At 45.4% G+C, this 27,531-nt stretch overlaps 1 protein-coding gene across 2 annotated transcripts in view; it reads left to right on the top strand.

Moving 5' to 3' along the window:
* Positions 1–1,651: 1,651 nt before the first annotated feature.
* Positions 1,652–27,531, top strand: part of ssh2a (slingshot protein phosphatase 2a) — a 34,556-nt gene continuing 8,676 nt past the window's right edge. Inside the window, exons 1-8 of one of the 2 annotated variants that reach the window (XM_069147549.1) lie at positions 1,652–1,860; positions 5,540–5,583; positions 21,634–21,746; positions 22,361–22,425; positions 23,495–23,616; positions 23,887–23,952; positions 24,118–24,183; positions 24,753–24,947. In XM_069147549.1, the coding sequence (XP_069003650.1) occupies positions 1,798–1,860; positions 5,540–5,583; positions 21,634–21,746; positions 22,361–22,425; positions 23,495–23,616; positions 23,887–23,952; positions 24,118–24,183; positions 24,753–24,947 (734 nt within the window). In that variant the 5' untranslated portion in view covers positions 1,652–1,797. Of the gene's footprint in view, positions 1,861–5,539; positions 5,584–14,165; positions 14,707–21,633; positions 21,747–22,360; positions 22,426–23,494; positions 23,617–23,886; positions 23,953–24,117; positions 24,184–24,752; positions 24,948–27,531 lie in introns of those variants that run through there. The other variant, XM_069147548.1, reaches the window with a different exon arrangement.

Genomic DNA, 27,531 nt, shown 5'->3' on the forward strand with positions numbered 1-27,531 from the left:
AGTAGAGCTGTTTTTTGTTTTTTTTTACCATACTATCAAAAACTAATATAGTTAGATTTACATGCACAGCTGCTCACCCTCTCACTCTATCACACACACACACACACACACACACACACACACACACACACACACACACACACACACACAGTGTGTAAGGCCTAATGGGCTCCACCCAAGCTGCAGGGCTGGATATGGAGGGGGAGGGGGGGGGGGGGGAGGCGGGAGTGGGAAGGACAAGTCGTCAATCATCCTGTCACTTCTTTATTTGCAATCATTCCCATCATGTGCTTTCTCTATTTTGATCTCTACTTTCTATCTTAGTCTCTCACCACCCCATCCTCCTCTCGTTTTCTTTTACTCCCTCCAAGTGCAGCACTAACTGCTTTTCTCCCACAATCAGATTGTGTTTTATTTTGTTGCATTTTGTCCCGCTCTCTCCTTCTCTTCCTCATCTCACACAAGGCTTATTGGCTGATCAATGAAAAGGAAAAAGAAGAGAAAAAGATGGAGGAGGGGGAGGAACACTGAGGAGAGGGAGAAGAAGGGGAGGAGGAAGAAGATGAGGAGGAGGAGGAGGAGGCACTGACCCAGATAATGCAATGAAGTGAATCAAAATGAGCCCCATATCCTCGGGTAGACCTCAGTTTCACACCCATCTAAACCGCCAGCACTCGCTTATCCCTGAACATCCACTCTAGAGAGAGTATTTGTGCTCCTTCAATAAAATGCAGTGGTGAAGGTGTTTGCTGTCACTTTGATTTGACACTTTATGTCGTGAGTTTCAAGGCTCTTTGAGATACGGGGTTGTATTTACTGCTCTATATCTCCTCACATCTTTCACCTCCTTTCTTCTTCATGACCCTCCTCTGACTGTCCTTTCACCAGCATCCCTCACACACACACACACACACACACACACACACACACACACACACACACACACCTCCCCCTGCTCTGCTTTCACCCCACCTACCCATCCCCACCACCACCACCACCACCACCACACCCATCTCCCAGAGGAGATAACTGAAAAACATGAGATGTAAGGTCAGGTCTTGTTCTGCAGCAGATCCTCTGTAGGAAAGAGAGGATCACACAAAGATGGATCATTCATGATATGTCACCTACACACACACACACACACACACACACACACACACTGTATCTACATTTTAGCATCTCCACCTGCCGTATTGTTCCTTATTATCCTCAGTTTAATTGATCAATTGGTAGTGACCTCAGGATGAATGGGGGTGTAAGTATTCATCCAGCAGTCATTAACCATTTGACAACTGGTTGCCATTGCGCATGCGCTTGAGACCGGCAGGGCAGCCTATTACATCAAGTCGATGGAAATCAGGCAGAACAATACAGGAAGTTTTTTTTTAGATTTTATTACAAAAATAAAAGCACTGAATTACCCAGTATAAAGACGACTGCATGAATTATTGTCTAAAAGGGTCTCAAAGCTGATAAAAAAACCAGACTGATATTTGAACGTTTTTATAAATATGCACTGTAATCTGACCTCTCTGTATTTTAGTTAATATAACACTTCCTGTATTCAGCTTTTCTTTTGAAAAAAAAAAAAAAAAAAAAAAGTAAAGACGGATGTGTTTTGTTTACTCTTTACAACGTGACACGAGCGGGACAGCTCAGCGACCTCCGGTGAAACAACCTCCGGGAGGAAGCGCGGCGTGCTGCAGTTTTCTGCCCCAAAATAATGCCTGACGTCCCGGCGACGTTTCAGTCTGCGAGGTGACCGAAGCCCGAGCAGCAGCAGCCGGCGGCGGGATGGCGCTGGTCACCGTCCAGCGGTCGCCGACACCGAGCACTACCTCCAGCCCCTGCGTGTCGGTAAGTACCCGTGAACCGGGTTGACATGTCCGGTCGTCTCCTCCGGTCGACACCGCTCACGGTCCACCAGGTGGCTAACCGTGACGAGCTGCTAGCATCACACTGTAAAAACTACACCTAAAATCAGCTCCCGACGGTCCCGCTGAGGGGTGGAGGTTTCTTCATCTTCGAGCTGTTGAGCTTCCGGCAGGTTACTGATTCAGCTTCTTGATAAATGCGTGAAGCTGTTCGTCGTAAACTCACTCAAACTGCTAATGCTAACGGGGACACCTCATGTTTGCTCACTCACTTCCTCCCTGAGAGACAGACTGACTTCTTCACGACGAAACATCGCTGCGGATGAAAGCTGCTACCGGGTTGTGTTTATTATGGGCTGCTGTCTACACCTGTCTGTACCTGTCTTCACCTGTCTACACCTGTCTTCACCTGTCTTCACCTGTCTTCACCTGTCTGTACCTGTCGTCCCGTTACCCCCTCTGACACCCCTCTGTCGTCCCGTTATCCCCTCTTGACACCCCTCTGTCGTCCCGTTACCCCCTCTGACACCCCGGGGTCGTCCCATTATCCCCTCTGACACCCCTCTGTTGTCCCGTTATCTCCTCTTGACACCCCGGGGTTGTCCCGTTATCCCCTCTGACACCCCTCTGTCGTCCCGTTATCCTCTCTTGACACCCCTCTGTCGTCCCGTTATCCCCTCTGACACCCCAGGGTCGTCCCATTATCCCCTCTTGACACCCCTCTGTCGTCCCGTTACCCCCTCTGACACCCCGGGGTCGTCCCATTATCCCCTCTGACACCCCTCTGTTGTCCCGTTATCTCCTCTTGACACCCCGGGGTTGTCCCGTTATCCCCTCTGACACCCCTCTGTCGTCCCGTTATCCTCTCTTGACACCCCTCTGTCGTCCCGTTATCCCCTCTGACACCCCTCTGTCGTCCCGTTATCCTCTCTTGACACCCCTCTGTCGTCCCGTTATCCCCTCTGACACCCCTCTGTCGTCCCGTTATCCCCTCTGACACCCCTCTGTCGTCCCGTTATCCCCTCTGACACCCCTCTGTCGTCCCGTTATCCTCTCTTGACACCCCTCTGTCGTCCCGTTATCCCCTCTGACACCCCTCTGTCGTCCCGTTATCCTCTCTTGACACCCCTCTGTCGTCCCATTACCCCCTCTGACACCCCTCTGTCGTCCCGTTATCCTCTCTGAGACCCCTCTGTCGTCCCGTTATCCTCTCTTGACACCCCTCTGTCGTCCCGTTACCCCCCTCTGACACCCCTCTGTCGTCCCGTTATCCTCTCTTGACACCCCTCTGTCGTCCCGTTACCCCCTCTGACACCCCTCTGTCGTCCCGTTATCCCCTCTGACACCCCTCTGTCGTCCCGTTATCCCCTCTTGACACCCCTCTGTCGTCCCGTTATCCTCTCTTGACACCCCTCTGTCGTCCCGTTATCCTCTCTTGACACCCCTCTGTCGTCCCGTTATCCCCTCTGACACCCCTCTGTCGTCCCGTTATCCTCTCTTGACACCCCTCTGTCGTCCCGTTATCCCCTCTGACACCCCTCTGTCGTCCCGTTATCCCCTCTGACACACCGAGGGCGTCCCGCGTCTGGCTGCGGGCTCTCGACGCATCACAGCAGGGGTGGTGGTGTGGCTGCTCCAGATAAGACACCGTCACCCCATGACCAGGAACAGTTGCCCCCAGTGAGTTGTGTCGGCCGCACTGTTTTCACTGGATGTTATAAAAACGTTTCCCTGAAGATCCTGACCTCTGAGTAACACAACTTGCAGCTCAATGGGTTGTTTTTTGTTTTGTTTTTTTTCCACAGTGACTGTCTGTGTTGCTGCAGATATCAGGTCCAGTGTGGTGGAGAGTCACATGGACAGCCGTGCAAATCATGGTGAATAGATTAAGAAAATCCCCTTCAGAGAGATGGTCGACAAACATGCAACGCCTGCAACGGCTGGGAGAGGGTGTAGAATTAATCTGGAGGACATTTGAGAAAAGTGGGCTATATACATAATCTAAAAATATCAGGATTAAAAAGGCTGCAGTGCACATCACTTGGTACCATTTGGACATGTCCGTTAAAATCATGACCGGTCCATGAAACGGTGCACAAAAAGTGTGATGTAAGGTGAATGTATAAATCAGCGGTGAGGCTTGGTAGCGTTGAGGCAGTGAAAGGATCCCAGCCTGAGGTTACCAGCTGCTTGTCATGAGACCTTTTTCTGATGGGAAGCAGCCATGTGAGCACTCTTGTGAGGTGTCTGCTGCTCGGAGGTGGGGACAGAGCAGAAACCTGGGAAAAGGAAAAGCACAACGGAGCAGTGTATGGAAGGAAGAACAGGGAACAAAGCTCTTAAAAGAAAGATCATGAGGTTCACAGCTGGAACGCCACTTCAACTTCAGCTTTCATGTGAAATGTGTTTGCGTGTTTGCTGCCTTCTGGACAAGTTGTCAGTGATCGGGTACATTAGTTTCGTAGGTTTCAGATTATTTGCCCTCGGCACATTGGGGAGTAGCCTCCCCACAGTGGCGGTGTACAAATCTGCCTAGCAGCACACTCAATCCCTTCTTCTGATTGGCTATACGACCACTCCCCACACATCCATGCGGTTGCACGGTAACCATGGAGATCAGCTCATTATGGTATGTTGTTATTAGAAGTATACAGCCCCTCCACACATCAGCAATGTGTGTGAGTGCTTTGCAGAGGTGTAATGGTATGCTGGTGTCACATACGCCTTTGAGATCTGCTGAGGAATGTTTTTGTCAGGTGTGTGTGTGTGTGTGTGTGTGTGTGTGTGTGTGTGTGTGCGTGCGTGCGTGTGTGCGTGCGTGTGTGTGTGTCCTGTGTCACAATATTTTGTCTTGAGGGCAGCGTGTTAGTCTGCTGATGCAGCGAGCAGAATTCAGACAGCTGCGTCTCCAGGACGAATCACATCAGTGGAGACACGAACAGATGTAACCGCCCTCCTCCCGACCTCACCTCCTGCATGCAGCACTATCGTCCTCACCCATCATCATCTTTCATCGCCACCTGCTTTAGCATCTTATTATTGTTCAGTGTCCAGTGTGTGTGTGTGTGTGTGTGTGTGTGTGTGTGTGTGTGTGTGTGTGTGTGTGTGTGTGTGTGTGTGTGTATTTTGGCCTCAGGACTGACAGATTGATGCCAAAGAGAAAGTTCCCAGAGTTTGTGGGAGGGATTACTAAAACAGGCTGGGATTAAAATTGTGTGTGGCGAGCTGTGCTGGTTGTAGTGGTGGTAGCGGTGGGGGGGGGGGGGGGGGGGGGGGGACAGGATGATTGCATTTTGGAGGAAAAAAAAAAAGAGAGCTGGACGGTGGGGGTGCGTGGACACTCCGGTCTGTTTCAGCCTTATCCCCTGTCCTTGCTCTGAACTTCAATTGAAATACCACGCTGGCCCCGCCGTGTGACTGAAGTCACAGATGAAAGGCCTCGTGTAGCTGCCAGCCAGTTTAGCACTCTTTTAATGCGACATTAATTGAGTCTGACTCGGTAAGTTATGCAAATAGCCATCCAAGTCTCTTTGGTCAATGTGGTACAGTTTGTTCCCTCCTGAAATGGGAGCTGCTGGTGTGAAGTGATCCAAGTAATAAATAAACTCTCCCTTTTCTGTAATGATGATGTTTTGTTTCTTGCTTTCTGTCTGCCTCTTCAGGAGTCGGGCAGCGGTGAGGATGACCGTCGCTCTCAGCCCCGGAGGTGAGACCATTTTCTGTTTTGTCATTCCTCTGCCTTCTGTTTCCTTCTTCAAGTCCAGTCCTTCTCAGGCTGCCACTCAACAGCACCTTTAGAAACTGTAGGTTGAGACCAACGCCACTAGAGGGAGACTGTACATCAGGGTTGCTGTGTATATTTTTTTCCTGGAGTGCTTTTTGCACATTTTCTGATTACACTACGTGCAGGATTAATGCCATTGTCTCATTATTTCAGTACTTACCAAAGTTTTATCTACTAAAGGACAAGCTACTTAAAGCATTCAATTTACATGTCAGAAGATACAAAATCTTTGACATTTTATAGTCTTGGTGTAACAAAGAACGAAGAAATTTCCCCTTGGGGATTAATAAAGTGAAATAAATAAATAAATAAAATAAATAACCAGAGGAGTTGTGTCAATATGAGTCAGCTGAAATCATTTTTCTGCTGTATATTTCTGAATGAACAAGAAAAATAGGTCTTTGCATGTATTTTGTGTTTTTAAAATGTATTTCTTTATATTTCTATAAATATATTTCTCTATATTGTGCTTATATTACATTGTACATTGCCTTTGACATATACCATGAATTTCACACCGAGTTTTTAGTATCATTGAATATCATTTTGAGCATCGTACCGACGTTACGAAGAGAGACAGGCAAAATGTTTCTAAACAGTTTTCTGTTTCTCATGCTGGAAACAATGAGTGTCTTTGTAAGTTCTTTTTATCAATATTTGCTCGGTGCTGCGGTTTGATTTGCATGATTCGGTCTGATGGTTGCGGTGGAGTCGTTTTTCTTTTGAAGTTCGTATCTGTATTTTCATAAAAGTCAAACGACGTCACTGCAGTTATTGTCCGTGTTGCTCAGATGACTCGGGTGTCCGCTTTGTTCTGTCGTATCCGGGGGCTTCTTCAGAGCTGGAATGACATTCACATAGTTTACCGAGGAGGAGCTGAAAGCGCATCTTTATGTTGTGTTTGGACCTTAACCAGCTATTGTTGGAATGTGGAAATTCTGTCTTCAGTGTGCAAGTGTTTTATCACTAACTGTTAACCCGACATTACAGTCTGCCCGTGGAGACATTAAAGAGGGAGTGGAACATCAAAGCCTACACAGCCTTTCCATCCTTAATGGACTTTGTAAGGGGCTTTTGTAGACTAATCTAAATGTTTAAGTGCTATCTAAATAGTCTGGTTTTGTCATTTAATTTTCTGTATCAAACATGGTAGTGTTTATTGCAGCAGGTAATGAGACCGTGCATTACACTTGATGGATATACTCCAGCTGTGTAGACAGATACTTCATATCTTGGCCTGTGAGACCCGTGCAGATTAAAGGACTGGTCTGAGTGAAGTGCCGCCATCCTGCCAGGAGGCTGCAGATGTCAGAGACAGGATTAAACTGAATGCTCGGCACAAGCTGGAAGACATTTGATAGAAACACAACACATAACAACAGAGAATGACAGATTCGAGCCAGACTCCTGACTCTTATAGACCGAAGAAGCAGTGCAGTGAGTTCGACTTCATCAGACAGACTGAACTTCCCCTGCTGTGTCATATTCCATCTCTTCACCTTTGGGCTTTGGCCGCGGCCCAGTATCACTCTCAGATTTCATTCATGCGTGTCTTGGACCCCTTCACACTGCAGGACTCCAGTGAGACCTTGCCTAACAAAACGCATCTGAAAAAAAAAAAAAAAAAAAAAGCTGGCGTGCACTCGTTAGGAAGGTTTTCAGGCCTGAGATCAGACCTGAGTTTTTTTTTTTTATTCTGCACACATGCATTGGCAGGAAAGTCACAATATTAGCAATTCTCATCAGCTTTTTGAGCATGTACAGTACAGGGTAGTCACGTATGTTTAATAAGCTCGCTAGTTTTGGGTGTTTTGCTGAGGCACAGGCATGTAATGATGGCGCATAGCAATGTGCTAATACTGAACACACCATCATTTAACAAGATGGGAAAATAGTGAAAATATAGATTGTTTTGACATGATTTTTTATAAACTTCTGCACCACACCTGGATATGAATTTACATCGAAGGTGAATCTTTTGGCACAGCCACGGGCCCTGACCTTCTGCCAAATTTGACTGAAGTTTGATTTTGAAATTAAAATGCAGACAAACCCTCCTGAACGTGTGACATTCTTAGTGGCGGTAGTTTTATTGAAAACCCAGACAAACCATATGGTGATAATGGGAGTTAATGATTGCATCTAGTTGGAGATAAGAGTGGGATTTAACCCAACGTGGAACACGCTACAAAAGATTTGTCATTCATATATGAAAATTGAGATATGATATGATGACATCACTCCTGCCTTTGACACACCCCAGTAGTGACTAGAAACACATGTGGTCCCACTTATCTGTTAGGTAATAACTCAAAGCACCAACAATTGGTGAAGTCATACCCACGGATGGGTGCGCGCGCACACACACACACACACACACACACACACACACACACACACACACACACACACAGACAGAACTTATTCCCCTGCATTTTTATGTTTTACCATTTGGCTCAGTTACCTAACTCGCCATTTCAGACCCGCTCTGCAGACATGCAGGGTGCAACCAAGGGTCGTGCTGAGTGACCCCTCATGCATATTACATAACAGCAGAGGTCCAATTAAGTGTGCGCGCCCCACCCTACATATGGATTCAAGTAGCACTGCAGGCCAGTGATATTGTAAAGGGGCCACTGAGACTGAGGGGAACTTTGGCTCCTGCAGTGCAGTAATATTTTCACTCCATCTTGATTTCTCACTCGAGTTTGTCTCTTTTTTTCCTCTTTAACTCATTCAGCCGACTCCTCACTGACTCACCGTATCTCTGTCTCTTATTCTCTCTCCGTGTCAACATCTCTTTCACACAGACACACAAACAGCTGCCCCTACCCCTGCACCACACCACTGAAGTATAACGCTGCTGCAGTGCAATAATGAATCTCTGCAACACACTGCTGCCTCAGGACTGACACCGATTGTCAAGGACAGCGTTAGAAAAAAAAATTCCTTTTTGCATACAGAGTTACAAAACCAACATTTCGAAGGTGTTCTTCTGGTTGAAGTAAATCTTTTAAATGATATGTTGAATGCCCGGTGAAAGCGGATGATAAATTCAATTCACCTGCAGCACAAAAGAGATGCTTACTGATGTTTTTATGAGCATCTGCAGGGATATCAGCTGTCATGACACAGCAGAAAAGTTTGAATGGCCAGTTTAGTTTTTAACTTTTTGTAAATACACCTTTCACCCATTTCCTTGTGAATATTCATTCACTTTCAGCCCCGTGCACAAGAATGCCCATGACCTTCTTGTGCTATGTTCAGTAAAGGGATGGATGTGACACTACAGAAGTAGATCAAAACAGGGTCCATATTTTGCAGAGATATTCAGCTCTTAAGATGACTAATTGATGGAAAGGAAAGATTTGTCTCTTCCTCTTGTTTGCATTGTGGCTCCGGAAAGTCTCAGGCCCTGAAAAGTTTCCTTTGTTTTCTGTCTTATTTGCAAGTGATTCTTTCCGCATCTAATTGACGACTATCTTGTGACCTACAGCCAACTCTGTATTACCATACAAAAGCAGGTACAAAGGGAATGGGGGTGATGGTCTACTGTTTGTCCCACTGAATAAAAGCTGACCTCGGAGGAAGGAAGGCCCCTTCTTTGCTGGACACCTCTCTTTGAGGTTGCATGTATGTGTTCCTTCTTGCAAGAATCAATGTCCGATGTGTTTGATTTTGAACCAAGCCTCTTGAGTCATTTTTCTAACACCAGTTAAACCCGGGACTCCCCCTCCAGTCAGTTGGATAAGAGGAGAAACATCTTCAGTCCAGTTGTGTTTGGATAACATTTAGATTGACCTCAAACTGGACGAATGAGAATCTTCACAGATATTCAGCTTGCTTGTTTCTCGGTTTACTTGCTTTGAGACTATTTAACTCTGCATCTGTCCCCCAAAGAACCGAAGCACAGAGGATGCATTCATACACATCAGCGTAGGTTTCTCTTGAAATATCAGCAACAGTCCTTGCTCTCAGTTCTCTCCCCTGTTTGGTTTGCAGTTCATAAAGTGCCGCAAAGCAACACTTTCTTAGTCTGGGCTGTGTCAGTGTCTTGTATCTACTGCAGACAAAAGCAGGCTGAGGATTGGTGAAGCCTGTATGAAGAAATAGAGCTCGAGTTGAGTGACCTTTTCTGTCCATTGTGTCCGCGGTGTGCAGCATTTCCTTTTTACAGAATGCAATACAGGTCATTGTATTGTTTGTTTAGAGGTAGAGTATCTGTTGCAGTGTTGGCTGTTCGTTGGCAGTAATATTCATAAAAACCGATGTCTTTTTCGTCTTATTTTAGCCTGCAGAAGTCATATTGGTGTCAGGAGCATCGACCTCGGCAACAGCAGACTAACCTAACACCTTCTGACAGGCGACCAGTCACAATCCTTTGCGTTACAAGTCTCTTCCTGTACTATTTAGTATTCAGCTATGGACTCGTACAGCAGCTCCGACCCAGGTGCACACAAGCAGAGCAGGTTTATCAGGCCAAGAATTTAATGAGCGTGCCATTGGAACAAGGAGAGCAAGTTACAGTAACAAACTGCAAGCCAAGGCCGAGCTGCTGCAACACCAGCTCTTCATGTGGAGACATGCCTCCTTAAGTTATAAACTGTTCCTCTGTCATTTACAGCCGACAGTAGATACCACACCTGCCTGCCGTCTTCCCACAGTACACCTGCTGTTTAAACACTGAGCACTCCCTGTCCTACATTCGTGATTACCTCAGCGTATATATCGGTTTCCCACCGCTAAAATGAGACGACATAAAGAGCACAAATCTATACAGGCACCATGTCATGCACAGAAGGTATTGTGTGCACAAAATGGGGCATTTCTTCTGCAAAATCTGTGGAGATTTAGTCACCAATTATGTGGTGTAAAAACATAAAATGAGAATCGCACACGCATGCAGAAATCTGAGAATGATTGGAATTATGTGGGAAAACTTGTAAATTACAAACACAAGGTCCTGGTGTGTTTTCTGTTCGAATATAATACAATTCTTCTGGACTTCAAAAGTTACATTTATAATAATAATAATTAAAAAAAAAGAGTTCTCAGGAACAGTAAGTGATGTAATGATTATATCTAATCCAACTTTATGGAGAAAGATACTTTTTTTTGGGACAAGTCATGGAATATCAGGGAATTTTGTTTACACGTTTAAACTTTAGTTGCCATGTTTCCCTTATTGCACGAGCGATTTTATCCACTTTCCGTTCGCCAACAAGTGGCAGGCACTCCAGTTAAGATATGTTTCTTCTTGTACCTGCTTACGAAGGCAAAAAAAAAATCATTTTGCGATATAAAAAAGTAACAACTGGAAAAGTGGCTCCAATGTAGTTGATAACTGAAGTACAAGTGCAGCATGCAATGCTATAATAATAATATTCGTTTGAAAAATACGACGTGTGATGTAGCACTCCATGATGGGAATACAGATACAAGGACACGCTCTTAAAGCCATTAACATGTTTTCAGCGTGTGCTGCTTAGCTGCCGTATGTTTGGGTTGCTTTTTTTGCGAGCAGGTCGGTCTTTGTCTTTCTTATCTGGCTGTTAAAGAAGGCTCCCTGTTTCTCCAAGGTTAAGTGCTCTTAGCTCGGCCGAGTAGTCAGCAAACATTTCAACTTTCAACCGAGGCGCTGCAAGAGTATTTTTATGGGTTTTTCAGGCCAGTGCTATAACTCCATCAAACTTCTTCATCCTCATAAAATAGTTAACATTTTAAGATGGAAGATTGATTTAACTGCAGTACGATTATATATAAGTTGGGGGAAAAAAAACACAATGTTAAAAGAAGCATGAACTCAACAGGTGGTGTGTTCTTTTATTGTAGAGCAGACTTTTGAACAGAAGCCCATCTCCAGCTCAATAAACAGTAAATCATTCACGGACTTAGGAGGCAGCAGGATGGTAGGGTTCACACACACGCACACACACACGCACACACACACACACACACACACACACACACACACACACACACACACACACACACACACGCGCACACACACACACACTTGCATGTTTCTGCTCAATCCCTTCAAGTGACAAAGAAAGACATGTAGCAGAAGACGATTGTGCAACTTGTCCGGGGCTCGTCCAAACACCACAACACGCTCTCTTGTTACCAACCCGCAGACAAACAAGTTTCCACTGAGTGCTGGTGAATTTGATGACGGTAAACAGAACCACATGACAAGAGCACCAGCTGTGTGTTGAACGCTCGTGACGCAAGAGTCGTCGGCAGGAAGGGGAGACGGAGCAGAGCGCGGCGTGACGGCAGCAGCGAAGGCGTTTCGCCGTGTTTGTTTCGAATGTGGCGTAATGAGTTGAGCCCCCGGCAGAACACGTGTGGAGTGCCTCGTTAAAATATGTACACACTCTGTCAGCGGCTTGTCTTCCTGAAAATGTCCAGTGCAGAAGCCAAACGCACCCTGTGGCAGTACAACATGAAATATTTAGGAACACGCTGACGGTAGATCATATTAACAGTTGACGTGTTGCGGAATTGCTGTTGTTTTTTTTCCCCAGTTGTTTTTTGACTCGGCTAAATGATCTAAGCGTGGATTGTCTGATTTAAGACGTATAAACAGTGGAAAGTAGCAGGGTTTATATTGTTTATCATTTTTAAAACCCTGTGTTCGTGAAATATGAGACATCTTTACGTGCTGCGTTAAAGGTACAATATGTAAGTCTTCCGTAGCATTTTGTTGAGTTGTGCACTCGCATTATCTGAAATGATTCCAACAATGTTCAAACCCAAAGAAATCTGAAATTTTGGTCGTTAGGTCGCCTGCCAATGGTTTCATATCAGATTGTCGGCTCTCACAGGCTACTGTGAGCTGGCTAACGGCTGCAGCTAACGATTTACTGAGCTTCCAATCCACCGAGCCTGACAGCAAATAAACCAAATAAGTATTACATGTACTGTTATTACGAAAGGAGGCAGAAGAACAGGGAAACATAAGACTCACCAATCAGGAGTGAGCAGCCATCGCTAACTGCTAAGCTAAAGATCAATTTTCATCTGCAGTCGTTTAACAACAAAGACAACAACTCCCATGATGCACCGCTCGTACCCACGTCATCCGTCATTTGTTATTGTTTTGATTGAGAGAACCTTTGTGGCAGAAATTACATACCGTGTGTTTAATAGGGAGACGTTTTAATATTTTTTTTTGATGATTTGCAATTTGAAAAAAATGTAATGTCTAATTTTGATTGACTGATTAGAGGAACTCTAGATTATGCAAAGCATTCAACTTTGGCTGTTAGAAAGCCCGAACGGCAGATCATGTAATATGTCAGTATCGTGTCAGATGCAGCTTAAGGAGGCGGTGGATACCTACGAGCTGTAGATGAGCGACCGATGTCGTCTCGTCTCTCAGCTCAGTATTGTTGACAACACATGAGCACACTGTGCAGATTACAATGATGGGCTGGAAAGTTGGAGAATACTAAGCCCCCCCCCCCCCCCCCCCCAAAAAAAAGTGTGTTGTATAACAGCATTCATTATAGTGGCCTACTTCTTATCAATAACATAAAATCCTTCCATGAACATAATGAAGCTGAGCTTGGAGGTCAGCGGCAGCAGCACATGTTTTAGTTTAGAGTGCAGGATGCTTGGCGCACACTGGTGTGAATACAATGGGGGGGAGGTGGTAGTAGTAGTTTTACACCGTTTTTCAAATTGTTGTCAGCTTACATCGGGCCTGCCTGTAGAACATAAAATGTTTATTAGGCTGTACAATGAGCCAAAATGCTGTCCCCATCTGGACATGGGCATGGGCATGGAGTACCTCAGTTTACACTTGAAGCCCTCAGCCCAGCTTCACCTGGACGACCTTCCCAGACCTTTCCCAACAAGGCAGTCTCCGCTATATCTCCTCTTTACCCGTGGACACCACAGGCCTGCCGCTGCTGCAGCTCCGTCTGGACATCCTCAGCCTGCTTCTCATTTGTTCTGGCTCCTGACGTAACGCAGCCACACGGTTTGTTTGTTGGGAGAAAAGGGTGGCGAGGAGACAAAGTGAAGTCTCCACAACAACAAAACAACCCAAAAGCCCACGTGGGTTTAATTGACTCTAGTACATTATCTTAATAATGAACACATCCTCTTTTGACCCCGTTGAACCAGGACACTCAACCAGCTGCTGGGTCACTGCTGATTCCAGTTTTAGCAACATATTACGGTTAAATGGATTACTCCTTCCTTTGACTCGCATTATTACGCAATCTGTTGCGGCTGGGCAAACATGTACCTTAAGGTCTCCAGCTTTTAACCAAACACCACACTCGGTAGGTTTCCCTCTAACAACCTGCTGGTGTAACTCCCGCGGTGTCCACTTTTCCAGCCGGCTGCAGAAGTGCTGCTGCGGGCTGTCGTACTTCCCTCCTGCCTTCATTGGCTCCCCGCATTTCCCCCCAAAACACGTGTCTCTCCAGCTCCTCCCTCCGATGACTTCTCCGGTGAGAGTTTGATCCAAGTCATATGTCTCAGTACTGTACGCGGCGGAGGCTACTGTCTGTGTTTGAACCGGGGATGTGTAGAGAGAGGGACGGAAACTTATTTAAACGGGCTTTCTTAGGAAATCATGGACAGCCAGCCGCTGCAGTCAGGAGCACAAACAAACTCTGGTAGTTAATTTATTACAACAAAATCCCAATTTGGAAATATCTTTTTTTTTTGTTGGCGGCGCTTATTTCCCGGAATATTTCCCGTCACTTTTTCCTGATTTTGCGATCTTAAAACTCACCGAAAGACTGTTTTGTTTTTTTGGGGAGGGAAGGAGGGGGCTCCTCGCAATGTCGGAGCACATGACTGAGGGAGAGAAGTAAAAGTTCTCCCCTGGACCGAGAACACCTGACCCCCTCCTCCCTGCTCCGCTCCCCGACCACCACCACCACCACCCACCGGCATGACCCTCGGCACGGTGTCCGCCTCCGACAGCTCGTCGGCGGTCAGCTTCTGCTCCTGCTGCGGGGCCAAGATCGTGCCCTACTTCAGCGAGGAGGCGGTGGTGTCCAAAAACCAGATCAACCAGCTGTAAGTTGGGAACACTACATTCTGCAACAGGCTGTAGTCTGATCGTTTGTCCACCTTAAGCCGGTTCATATATATGACGGGGACGGACAGAATAAAGCTGCCATGCGGCGGCGGGCTCAGAGGAAACTTCACTTCCAAATAATTAAACGGTCTGAAACTGAATTGCTGTTTGTAAAGTCACACAGTTTATACAGCATTAAATACGGACTGACTGTCATGGCAGTGATTTATGACGGACTTTTATGACAGACTTGAACACGATGAGTAAGCTCTGCGAGAGCAGCGATGAATGGATTTCCTGGTGACGTAGGCAGGATCTTACTCATCCTCATCCTTGTGCTCCCTGTTGACCTTACTAAGTCATAAACGCTGTGCATGCTGTGTGAATCATCCGACCTGCTTTACAGGTTCTGACACGGAGAGATGGCACATTACCTGACGGAGACGAGCATACGTCACCCGACTGCCATATTAAGACGAGCTGTGGGTGGGGAAGTTTTGTCCCTCCGTGTTTGGTTGTTGGTTGTTTGGGCACAAGAGTGTCTGTTGTGATGACACTAGTTGTTATTTAGTTGGAGGTAAGAACTTTAATTTGAATGAATAGCGCCTAAATAAAGTTAAAGAAGGAAAAAAAGTAAGCGATGTTTTTAAGCTTTTCTATATTTATGCATAAAATATGCGGTGTTTATGGTACACAAATAAACGAAGCTCATGTCTGAGGTGTGTGACTCATTGTGAGACAACAGTTCTTGGAGGCAGATCTGAATTGGCCTTCATCCACTTGGCTTGTAACACTTACTTCAGGAATCCTATCACACAGTTAGTCTTCTTTAACCCAGTTGTAGGCTCCACTGAAAATACTTGCACAGTTGGCGGTTGATCGGGTGGTATTGTTTGACCTAAATACAGAAAGCCAGAATGTAAATATTTTGTGCCCCTCATGTCAGCAGACCCTTTATGCCCTGGATAAATATTATTAAAGCATCTTAGTGATCTTATCTGTAATCTGTAATGTCTCTGCTGTCGGAGTGTGACATATCGTATTGATAGCATTTTGACTGATTTTTCTTTTTGTGATAATGGCGATGTTTCAACTTGTCTACTTAATGATGTCACACCATTATGGTACGATGTTATTTATGTGCGTAACGTAGCAACAGCAAACATGGCTGAAAGCAGCTCCACAGTGGACCAGTTGGTTCCCAAAGGGTGAGCGATCAGATGTACAACAAACCACAGTAACGTGTACGTTTTAACTGAATATTTGAAGGCAAACTGCTATGTTTGTGCCATCATGTAAAACTATAACACTTAATGCATTGCAGTTGTATGTTCTTGACATGAAATCAAATATTTTTCAGTATTTTGTCATATGAAGAATATCGTTCTGGCAGAAACACTCTGAAATATCTCTCTTATTTTAGGGCCAGACCTTCCAGCCCTCGTCTGCAGACATCAAGGCAAAGTGAGGCCTTTTTGCTTGTGAGATGTAAAAGGTTTAGTTGACTTGTACATTGGGTGAAAACAAGTCTGCCCTTCAGGACAGATCAAAGGCTACTCTCTTCCAGGGTTTCCAAACTCTGGCTCAGATTAGTTTAGCAAATTTGGGGAGGGAAAAAAAAAAATCTATGTAGAAATTACCACAACTGGATTTAAAGCTGATGCAGTCAGTATTTGGGTTATCAATGTATTCACTTCCTGTGTCTTTTTTTTTCTGCAGTTAGTAGTGCGGTTTGTGGTGTGCATTTGGCAGTCAGGTGTGGTTTACTGGAACGTTATGTCGATTGTGTTGTTTTTCAGCTGTTTTACACATGATTGCAGGCCGAGGTTGAGTAAACTGAGCATTTAGCCTTTATTAGAGTTACACCCACTCTTTAAGGAAATCAATTTTTTTTTTATGTGAGTTTGCACAAGAATGGTTTATGGGAAGATGTTACTGCAATACACACACACACACACACACACACACACACACACACACACACACACACACACACACACACACAGTGGTAGTCGTGTGTCTGGTAAATAGCAACAGATGTGGGAATCCTCTGACTTCCTGGTTTTGTTGAGAATATTGCACAATCAAAGTGATTGCTTTGATCATCACTTATTTTGTATTGCTCAGGATGAAGAAGGTTTCCTCATCACAGCACAAGAGAACTGAAACTACGCACCTATGCTGGTGTGTGTGTGTGCGCCTGGGCGTTGGCATTTTTAATGCTTGTATACAAATTGTCTGTTTGTTTATGTGCCAGAAAGTCAGCTGGACTCTAATGTTGAACCACGGTTTCTACGAGTAATTACAATCCTGGAGGCCGTCGCTGGACTTAAGTGTTACCTGAGACTAAATGCCGTCTGAAACACCTTTGTTATCCCACCACTTTTAGACGTGCCAGTAAACCCTCTCACTTCCGCTGCAGGCATGTGTTTGTGCTTCGTACGTGTTTTCCAAAGGAAGCAGATAAGATAGAAATGTAACATCAAGAGTGTTTGTGTGTAGAGCTGAACGTGTGTGTGTGTGTGTGTGTGTGTGTGTATATGTGTATATGTGTATATGTGTATGTGTTGCGATGTGAATCTAAAGGCAAATAACCTCCATACCTTCATTTAAGTTTGTGTGATTAGATTCAGTAAATCACATGAAGTTGCTGAGCTACCAAGTGTATCACAACTGGTCCTATTCATTGCTCGGTATCTTAATAGTTCTTATAAATGAATGCATGTCCAGGTTCCAGGTGTTATAAAGTACAGTGCGCAACATTATTGGTTTTATTTAAGTTATTCAAGTTGAAGTCAAAGTGCCTATTCAGCCGTTGCTACCAATAACTGAGCTATATTGTACTTGGGTTTATTTAACCAGCATTAAAAAATAGTCCACTGGATTTCCCAATTCTGTTTCCTTGCCTGTAGTTTGTCTTAACTGGAAGTTAAAATGTAATCTGAATCCGTCTGAGAATAGCGCTGCATGCTTGGCTCAGGTATGTTGAGTTCATGAAGGTGGTTGGTGCTCGGCCTGCGGCCTGCTCGCTGGATCACTAAAGAAACTGTATAACGGTTGCAAAACAGGTGCTACTCCCTCCCCAAACATACAGAAGATAATAGACCCGGGCAGCTGGCATCTGTGCCAGTTAACGAAAAGTCTGCGTATAGTTTGGCCTGCTTTCTGCTTTTCTCTTTGTCACTACTGACCTCCTCTGCTCTGGCAAACCCATCTGCTGCTCTCCTGTGTTTCCAGCGTTGCCCAACAATCTGTCTTTGAATTCGTAATGATTTTGGAAACTTCTTTCTGTGGAAATACGCCTCGATTAGACTGGTGGAGAGTGACATATGGAGGGTGAGATGTTGTGCTTCACAGCTTCTCTGCCAGACTCAGAGGAGGACATTGAAGTTTGTGGTTCCACTGAGGCCACCACGACTCTCCACAAACTTGACTTCTCTCTTTCTACTCATCCGTCTGTCTTCAGCTTGTGACACAATGTCCATGTGTTTGTGTGTAGACAAACGCGCACACACACACACACACACACACACACACACACACACACACACACACACACACACACACACACACACACACACCAGCTAACTCCCTGTCTTTCCCATGGGCTGTATCTGTCTTGGGTGCAAACTCATAAGGCCTTAGCAGGGCCGGCCCTGCATGGAGCCAGGCCCTATATTTATCCCACTGTGCTCCTAAGAGTGACTAATATGGGCACAGGCTGGAGGAGGGGGTCACCCAGTTATCTGCCCACTGTGTGGAGTGGTCCTTACATAGCGATGATTGTGTCTGAGACTGTTGCCCTAACAAGTACCTGCGGCTTCACTTCAGACCAAAGCCCGGCATGGCTTCTTGCCAAAAGATGACCCACCCTGCTCTCCGCTTCACACTCTGACCATCCTTCTGTCTTTATCTGCCATCTCCTCAGTCGCACACTCTTTGGAGTCAAATTGAATTGCCATTTCCCCGCTTCCTTTATTCTTCTCCGTGTATATTGTTGCCCTTCAATCAGTTTGAAACTGCACATTTTCAGCCGTCTTGGCAGTTTTCTGTAACTTTTGTGTTACTTTTGTGTAACTTTTGTGTTACATCATAACACAACGTACACATAATGTAGTTTATCTGGATGATTTTCCTACAGATGGCTTGTGTTGTCTCTGATGGTGCTATAGCAATGGTCTCACTGGTGCAGCGGTGCTTTCATTGGTTTCGCTGTCGCTACGAAAATATGTCGTTTGTGTTAAATAGTGCAACAAATAACAATTATTTTCATTAGTTAATCTGTAAATTATCCTCTTAATTAACGGTTGAATCATTTTATCTTTAAACTACCGGAAAATAGTGGAAAATATCTTGTATAATTTTCTACAGCTCAATTGTTTGCTTTACACGAATGACAGTCTAAACAGATATTCAGTTTGATAACATATATGGCAAATCACATTTAAGAAGCTGAAACCAGTGTATGTTTACAGCTTTAACTTTAAAAGTTACTTTCCTGTCAGTTGATTAATTGACTAATCAATGCAGCGTGGTTTACAGGGCGCTGTGTTTTCAGTGTGTGTGTGTGTGTCGGGGTGTGTTACGCCTCTCCACAACCATACCCACAGTATGTCTCTACCAGTCCCCTGAACCCCGTCTCTTTAATCAGGCTCCAACGTTGAACCTCAGCAGTGCGTCTTTGCTGCTCTGTCAGAGAGAAGCTTCTCTGTACAGTAAGTCGACCGTGCTCTTATGAATACAGTCTATCAATAGACGAGACTTTGAAAGGACTACTGTATTTTTAGAAGGTGTATTTGAAGAGTCGTTCACAGCCCCCCACCTCTCCAGGCGTCAAGGCTTACGTTACTCTTTCTCTGTGTGTCTGCATGCGGGCGTAAAAGTGCACGTTTCCAGGTATGCACGTGCGTGGCCTGGAAGGTGAGAATCTCAGGCAGAGTTGCAGTGTTACGTTACAGATGTCATTGTACAGTAGCACTGCTATACATGGTCATTTGCCAAGTACAGTACATGAGTGTGTGGGGGGGACAGAGGGAACTGAGGAGAATGATGGAAATTAAAAGTCGGACAAAGTTTTGAGAAATGCAGAGTAGAGGAAGTGGCACCGGGGGAGAGAGAGAGGAAGCGGCTTGGGTCAAGGGTGGCTGGGTTATGGGAAATGAACTCAGCACATGGCTCCAGTTTTGTGTTTTGTTTTTCTCCCATGTCTCTGCTGTCTGTGTCTCCTGATTCTCTACATCTATGGTCTCAGCAAAACTCAGAAAGGTCAGTGGGACTGCAGAGAGGAGAGAGAGATGAAGTTACAGACGAAAAAGGGGGATGACAGGAAGCCTAAATGACAAACGGCACCAGGCTTTTCCTTTTTTTTTTTTTTTTTTTTTTTTCAGAGTGTGAAACTGTAGAACCAGATGAACTGTAAAAAGATCATTGAGTTTAGACTTGCAGCCTGCTGCCAAGGGCAAGACGGATAATTCAACGCAGCGATTACCCATCAAAATATGCAAATGTTTGCAAACTTCAAAACATCTACGTGGTTTGGATGTTATCACCTCCCTTTGGATTAATCGTCACCGTGTGTGTGTGTTCGTCAGCTCCTCGTCTTCGTCTCTGGGCCCAGAGGCTAGAAAACCAACCTTATTTTCAGCAGAACAGGTTGTTCAACTCCCTCCGCACAATTTGTTCCATTTTTGTCATGCAGTGAGTTCAAACTTGCACTCACAACATTCGACCTTCTAAAAAACAAAATAACTTAAGGCTTATATTCTGTTTATTCTGTTTTAAGAAGCCAGCAGACGATTTAAAAACACAACGGAAAGGCTTTAAAGTAGAAATAAGGGGATGCTCTCGAAATTTGTGTCCCTTTAAGACCCACATTGTTGTGATGATCGTGGCTGCACATGTATGTGGTCCTCGATAGGCTTCATTTCCTCCAGCTTGACTTGTGGTCTCCGTCCAGCCAGTGTGATTTTGTTAGTGAGGGATTTCTCCTCGGTCTGCAAAAGCTACTTCAAACTCCATTAAATTCTCACAGTAGTCTGTTTGTCCTTCTCTGCATCCTCTGAACAAAGGCAGCGCAACCTTCAGCGTTCATCGCCTGCTGTCCCGGAGGGAGAGCTCTCACTCAGCATCATTAAGGTTATGGTTCGCTGGTCCCGTGGTTGTCGTTCCACCTGGTGGAAGCAGGTCTTCTGTCCCGTTTTACTGGCGTCTTGTGTAACTCGGGTTCGTGTGCCACCGTGAGAATCGAAACGGAAAACGCAGTCATTCACACTTGCGAACACACCACTCGGTTTGGTGTCCAACTGAAACACTGACCTCAGTTTATTATGTGTCCTCCTCCTCCTCGGTGCAGTGACCTCAGCCACAGTTAATAAGATTAAGTGTCTCACTGAGGAACAGAACCCCATTTAATACGACCTGCTTTGGTGCGCAGCGCTGTGTGCTGCCGCCGCTTTTCTCCGCTCAAACATTGCAGAGGAGGGTCCTTCTCGGACCCCTGATCCCACCCCCGCCCCCACACCCTCGCCTTCACTCCCTACTGCCAGCTGTTAGTGTGAGTAAGTCCGTGTGTGTAATCCAGCTGTGGCGGAGCAGAGAACATTGTGTTCTGAGTTCACATTGGGGCTCGGATCTTGTTTTGCTTGCATTGCTCTGTCGGCTCTGTTTGGGGAGCCTGCAGACCAGAGGGCCGGCTGAAAGGAGCATTGTGACACAGACATAAGCTCACAACAATACTCGTCTCTTTCTTGTACCCATCTTGTTCCTTGTTAGAAAAAGTCGGGGTCAGCGTGTGCAAGGAAGTGATTACAAATGCAGTACAACGATTACTGAAGTGACACAAAAGACCAAAATATGGTTGGATAACTTGTCCAAAGTCTCATTTGTTTCACGCTTCCACTCATTTCCCTTTTCCTCTTCTCTTCCAGTATCAGTGAGAGTTTCCTCACAGTTAAAGGTGCAGCCCTCTTCCTGCCCAGGGGAAATAGCCCCACGCCGAGCTCGGCACCTCGCATCAGCCAGCGCAGGAACAAGCACACAGGTAACGACTTGCACACACATTAGCGCTGCACCATCTCCCAGCACCTCCGTCCACCTCTTCTCACTCTCGGCCCCAGAAATGAACTCCACCAAAGAACTTGAGATTAAAAAGCCTGGGTGTGTTTTCAGATAGACATTCCTCGACAGTAATATGGGCAACAGCTGCGTGTTGATGTCACTGAAACTGTTTCACAACAACGCAGAGAGCTCGGTGGTGGAAATCATGTTTGTTGAACATTTAAACAAAAAAAATCTCTCAAAGCTGAAAGCATTTTTGGATGATAAAAATAAAGCCAGAAAATCACAGATGAAAGAAAACTCTGATGCTGCCTGCGAAAAAAGAGAGTTTGTAGACCTTTGTGATGTGAAATGAGCTGATTACTATAAATAGCATCGACAGTCTTGCTTGTTTCACGAAGAAAGGATTGTTTTTCTTTTACTCGGATGTATTCAGAGTTCAGTTTAGATTTAGGCCAAAGTGAAAGGACATTGCAGTGTGCATTCACTGGAAATGTGCCACAAGGGAGATGATACACGATCTCTGGTACCGAGACTGTGATTGTGGTCCCAAAGAAACGGAAACTAAATGAGATTGTTAAAATTGTTTTTGTTCAGGTGACCTCCAGAAACACCTTCAGACCATGTTCACTGTGCTGCGACCTGAAGACACCATCCGGCTGGTCAGTAACACACACACACACACACACACACACACACACACACACACACACACACACACACACACACACACACACACAAACAACACAAACAACACAAACAACAGCATAGGTGCCTAGTTTCAGTTCTTTGTGTGTAAACACAAAGAACTGAAACTTTGGTTTTAAAAACTCCACTTTAATTTCTTAACTCCTCCATCTGCACCACCAACGACACCCTTACATAATACAGACAGCGCCCAAACAATTCAGGGTAATAAGTGTTCTTGCCTTTCCTCTCGGATACATCTTTGATAACGAGACTTGTAAGACACACTAAAGGGTCCCATATTTTACACTTTTCTGGTGTTTTATTTGCAGTCTTTATTTTCATAAGAAATTAATTTTGTAGTTTTAGGTACCAATATCATTTTACATCTCTCAGTAGCTTTTCTCTGGAGCACTACCAAGAACAGGCTATTTTGTGCCTTTGTCCTTTAAGGCAAATTGAAACCAAAAACCCTCTCCTCTGATTGGCTGATCCTTTTCTGAGTGATGCGCACCCAGGCCAACCCCAGGTTTTCTTTTGGTCTTACAGTGTGGACAGACTGACCCCTCTGTGTTTTCTTCCATATAAACGGTTGGATAGTGGGCCGTGTTTAGGGCGGAGTTATGACATGAGTGGGACAGCACAGGTGTATTAATGATGACTGCATCCCACTTAGGGAATTTCCTGCTTTTGTACATGCTGGTTTACTTTCATGGCTTGCAGGAGAATCATTGATACTACGGCACTTTCCCTACAATGACAGGTCAAAATTTCTGCCTGGAGAAAAGCCTATACAACTCAGAAGCATTTAATTAAATCCCTCCCTGGATAATAAGTGCCCGTATAGCTCAAACTCCCCATTCCCAGTTTGTAATGCCAGCTTTTTGTTCAAAAATTGATGTCTCCACACTATAGCCAATGTAACCCTGGACTGCTGGGGGAGGGGGGGGGGGGGGGCTATGGCTTTAGAAAGCTCCTCCAAAGAAGACGTTATACAACTGATTTCACAGTCCACTTCCCCCGTCTCCTCCTTTTTCCTTGCAGGCTGTGCGTCTGGAGAGTGCCTACCCTCAGGTAACCCGCTACATGGTGGTGGTCTCCACCAATGGTAGACAGGACACGGAGGAGAGCATCGTGCTCGGCATGGACTTTGTGTCCTCTGATAGGTCAGTGTCACAGCCACGGCACACTGCTCTGTAAAGTATATTTACAATAACCCTGTTGTTTCATTATCTAACTGTAATATGCTTCTTATTATCATAACAAAGTCAAATGTTAAGGTTGCAGTGGTATTTGTGGTGAAAGTTTGTCAAAGTTAAACTTGTGACTCCTTCCTCTCATCCTTCACTCTTCAGCTGGTTGAGTGTCGGCCGTGTTTTGTCGACCCAGAGCTTCTTGTTTTTTTGTTGTGATTACCGTATTGATCTGTCTGCCAGTTGCTGTACGGTGGGTCTGGTTCTACCTCTGTGGAGCGACACGCTGATCCACTTGGATGGAGACGGGTAAGACACCACACCTACTTCCCCTCTAACTGCTCCCCCGGGGGCAGCTGACTGACAGCTCTGATGAATTCTCCACACGTTGGTCTCGTTTGAAGCGGTTGTGAGATGACTCTGAGCTCTTTCAGCGCATCCAGCTTCTCATCTGTCTCTCTCTTGTCTCCGCAGCGGCTTCAGCGTATCAACGGTGAACCGGGTTCATGTCTTCAAGCCCGTTTCGGTGCAGGCCATGTGGTGAGAGCCCTCTATTTCTTTCAGTAAATAAGACCTACGTGAGGTTGCATTAAGGTTGCAGGCTTAGACATAATGTGTCCATTGTACCGCCCGCTTTGACCTCCACCTTTTTATCTGTCGGTTTTCCTTATCGTCCCTCTTCTCTTCCTCCTCATTATCTTTCTGCTTTCCTGTCTTCTCTTAATTCTTGTGCTTTCCTCATTTTGCCATTCCTTTGTTGCTTTGCTCTTCCTCTAACCTCCTTTCTTCAACCTTCTGTGATACCTTCATTCATGTGTAGTTAAATCTCAGCTCTAATCTCCCACTTCTTCTCCCGTCACCTCCGTTGATCCTTTGTTTCTCTCAATTATTTAACCCACCTCGCTTGTTGTGTTTCTCCAGTGTGCTTTTATATATTCCGCACACATCTTTCTTTTAAATATATTCGTCCCTTCCGTCTCAGCCTTTCTGTCTTCGCCTCTCCTGGTTTAAATACTTAAAAACCTAAACAGTGGAGTCACGATCAGACCGAACTTGACTGTTTTCTTTCATTGTCACTGAATCGTCTTCCTTTTGACCGTCTGCCTCAGGTCAGCGCTGCAGTCGCTGCACAAGGCCTGCGAGGTGGCTCGCTGCCATAACTACTACCCAGGCAGCCTGTTCCTGACCTGGGTCAGCTACTACCAGAGCCTGGTCTCCTCCAACCAGTTCTGTGTCAACGAGTGGAACGCCATGCAGGACGTGGAGTCGCACCGTGCCAATTCACCCGTCCTCTTCACAGACCTGTGAGTAGAGGGCAGAGACGACCACATCAAAACACACACACACACACACACAAATGCACCGTTGCTGGAACACCGGGAATATAATGTGGTCTGCGCTGCACTCCAGACATTTTCACAAGTTTTCATTGTGTGGCGCCAGCCCCCATTGATGTGTGGTATCAAATTCCTATGGAGTGAATACACTCCTCTGAAAATATTCAAATCAAGGGATGATTTGAAGGAATACCGAGAAGTGTTACAACATCAGAAACATTTGTTTAAATTCAGGTTATTTTTAGTCAACAGTTGTTTCCTTTTCCTCGTATTTAGCAAACAGAAACAGATGTGAAAAGTAATTAAAATGAACAAATGGTTGTAAGTACAGCCAACCAGTCAAACACTTTTAGTGTGCTTTATACTTGCTGAATTTTGGACTTCACATTGTAAATGTCCATTAAAACACTGTAGTTCTGAAATGACAAGTCAATTTTCTTTTAGAAAAGCTATCAAATCACAGCAGTGGCGTGAACTCAGCAACCAACATGTGCACTCTAGCAACCTGTGAGTGCTGTAAAGGGGAAGAAAAAGGAACTTGTGGATAAACATAGAGTTATCCAGAAAGTCGCAGCAGAGAAGACATAAATACCCATACTTGCATCACACATTCAGAGAAAGCCAACAGTGTTTCATAGTAGCTGTATTTATGTTTGCACGGTCAAAAATAAGATGGGCAACTTCACAGCAGCGTTGCCTAACCTGTCCTCATGGGCTGACACTGTTGCCACATCTCTGCAGCAACATATTGCAGGCTGTCAGTCTACAGAGCCGGACTCTGGAATTGGGGGTCACATGCTGTGTCTGACCTTTCAGGGTAATTAAAAACAAACAAAAAAACAGGCACAAACAACAACAAAAGCGTGCGCACAGGCACGGACGGAATATTTACCTCGGCTCATAATGAATTCACACAAACGCAACTTTGTAATGTGCGACTGAGTTGTCAACAGATCCGCGAGGGAGCAGAGAAAGTCGAGGGAACGACACGGGCTGCTGGATTTATGTCTTTACTAATACCAGGGAAATTCCCCTCCCAGCTGCTTAGTCATGTGCCTCGCTACCTATTTGGAGTGTCTCTCTCACACACACACACACACACACACACACACACACACACACACACACAACACACAACACACACACACACACACACACACACACTTCAGCGATCCTACAGTGGCCAAAATAGCTGACGCTGTAGCTGGCTTGATTTACTTTAAGGAAAAAAATGGGAGTCCAGACAGACACATAGGTAGGTGCACTATGAGAGGGACGGACAGAAGCAGGTGGCAAACAGAGAGAAGTTGGAGGGGCTTGAGTTCATGCACCCGGTGGCCCTGGACGGAAAGAATGGAGAAGAGATGGGGCACAAAGAAAGTAATTTTAAACTTGATAATTACCCATTTTTATGATCCGCTGCCAAACAGAAATACTTAACACATGCTCTGTGTACGTGTGTTTGCCCTTGGCTACACTTATCATCAGTATTACACACCACACACACACACACACACACACACACACACACTTTATGAGTGCCAAACACACAAAGTCCATGTTTGTGTTTCCCGCACAGGGTGGTTGGCAAAGCTTCACGACCTACCCAGCGTTTGTTGACATGGTTGCTTAATGTCCCTGAATCAGCACAGGGAGAGTTTGAGATAGCAGGAAGTGGTTCAACACCGGCATGCTTTTGTGTCTGTTTGATTTAAAGGGATTATTGTGAATTCCCGTAGGTTACTCATCTACGAGCAATTCAAGGAAGTGACATCAAATGTCCATTCTTTTATTTACTCACTGGCACCGTTCCTTGTCGTCATTTGCCATATGTACTGTTTTTATTTCAACCATCCCTCCCTCAGGCCGTCTGCGGGAAAGTCCAGGCTTGTTGTGAGGTTTAAGTGTTACTAGATGTCGCATTTGTCGGCAAGGCCAAAAAACCTTCTCCTGCGCAACCCTGCGGACTCATTCTCTTGAGGTCAGCAAGACGTTCAGCGCCGAGATACACAAGCTGACTGTTTCCAAGTCTCAAAAACACAAAAGATGCTTTTATGTCTGCGGTGACGCACCTGTGGTCGCCGCCCTTCCCCTGTCGGCGAGGGCTGACCCACGCCGAGGTGCGCTGTCACGCCGAGGACTCGGTTAGAAGCCAAACAAAGAGAAAACCAGACAACGTGAGAGGGGAGAGGCTCGCAGACCAACTGAGCTCTTCTCACCAGGGAGGTAATTAGGCCACTTGTTGGTATCATCAGTGTGACGTCCAAAGGCTAAAAGCGTCCCCCAGCAGAGTGGTTAGAAACAGAGCCAAGTACAACAACAGGCAAACTGTACAAGGGGACTTTGTTGTGGATCCCCGATGAGCCACGCTCTCCGATTTTCTGTTCCTTCTCCAGTTTCTGAGAATCAGACAAAGTGGCAATTCTCTTGTGGAACAAGTAATCTCATTGAGACTGAAGTTAAAATGAATCAATGAACAGAAGGCGAGGGTCGTTACTGCGACTGTGAAGGTGCTTCTTTGTGTCGAAAATGCTTTTTTCTTTTCTTTTCT

Source organism: Embiotoca jacksoni, unplaced genomic scaffold, assembly GCF_022577435.1.
Source record: "Embiotoca jacksoni isolate LCO1_2020_lvr unplaced genomic scaffold, fEmbJac1.0.p SCAF_14, whole genome shotgun sequence".
Classification (NCBI taxonomy): domain Eukaryota; kingdom Metazoa; phylum Chordata; class Actinopteri; family Embiotocidae; genus Embiotoca; species Embiotoca jacksoni.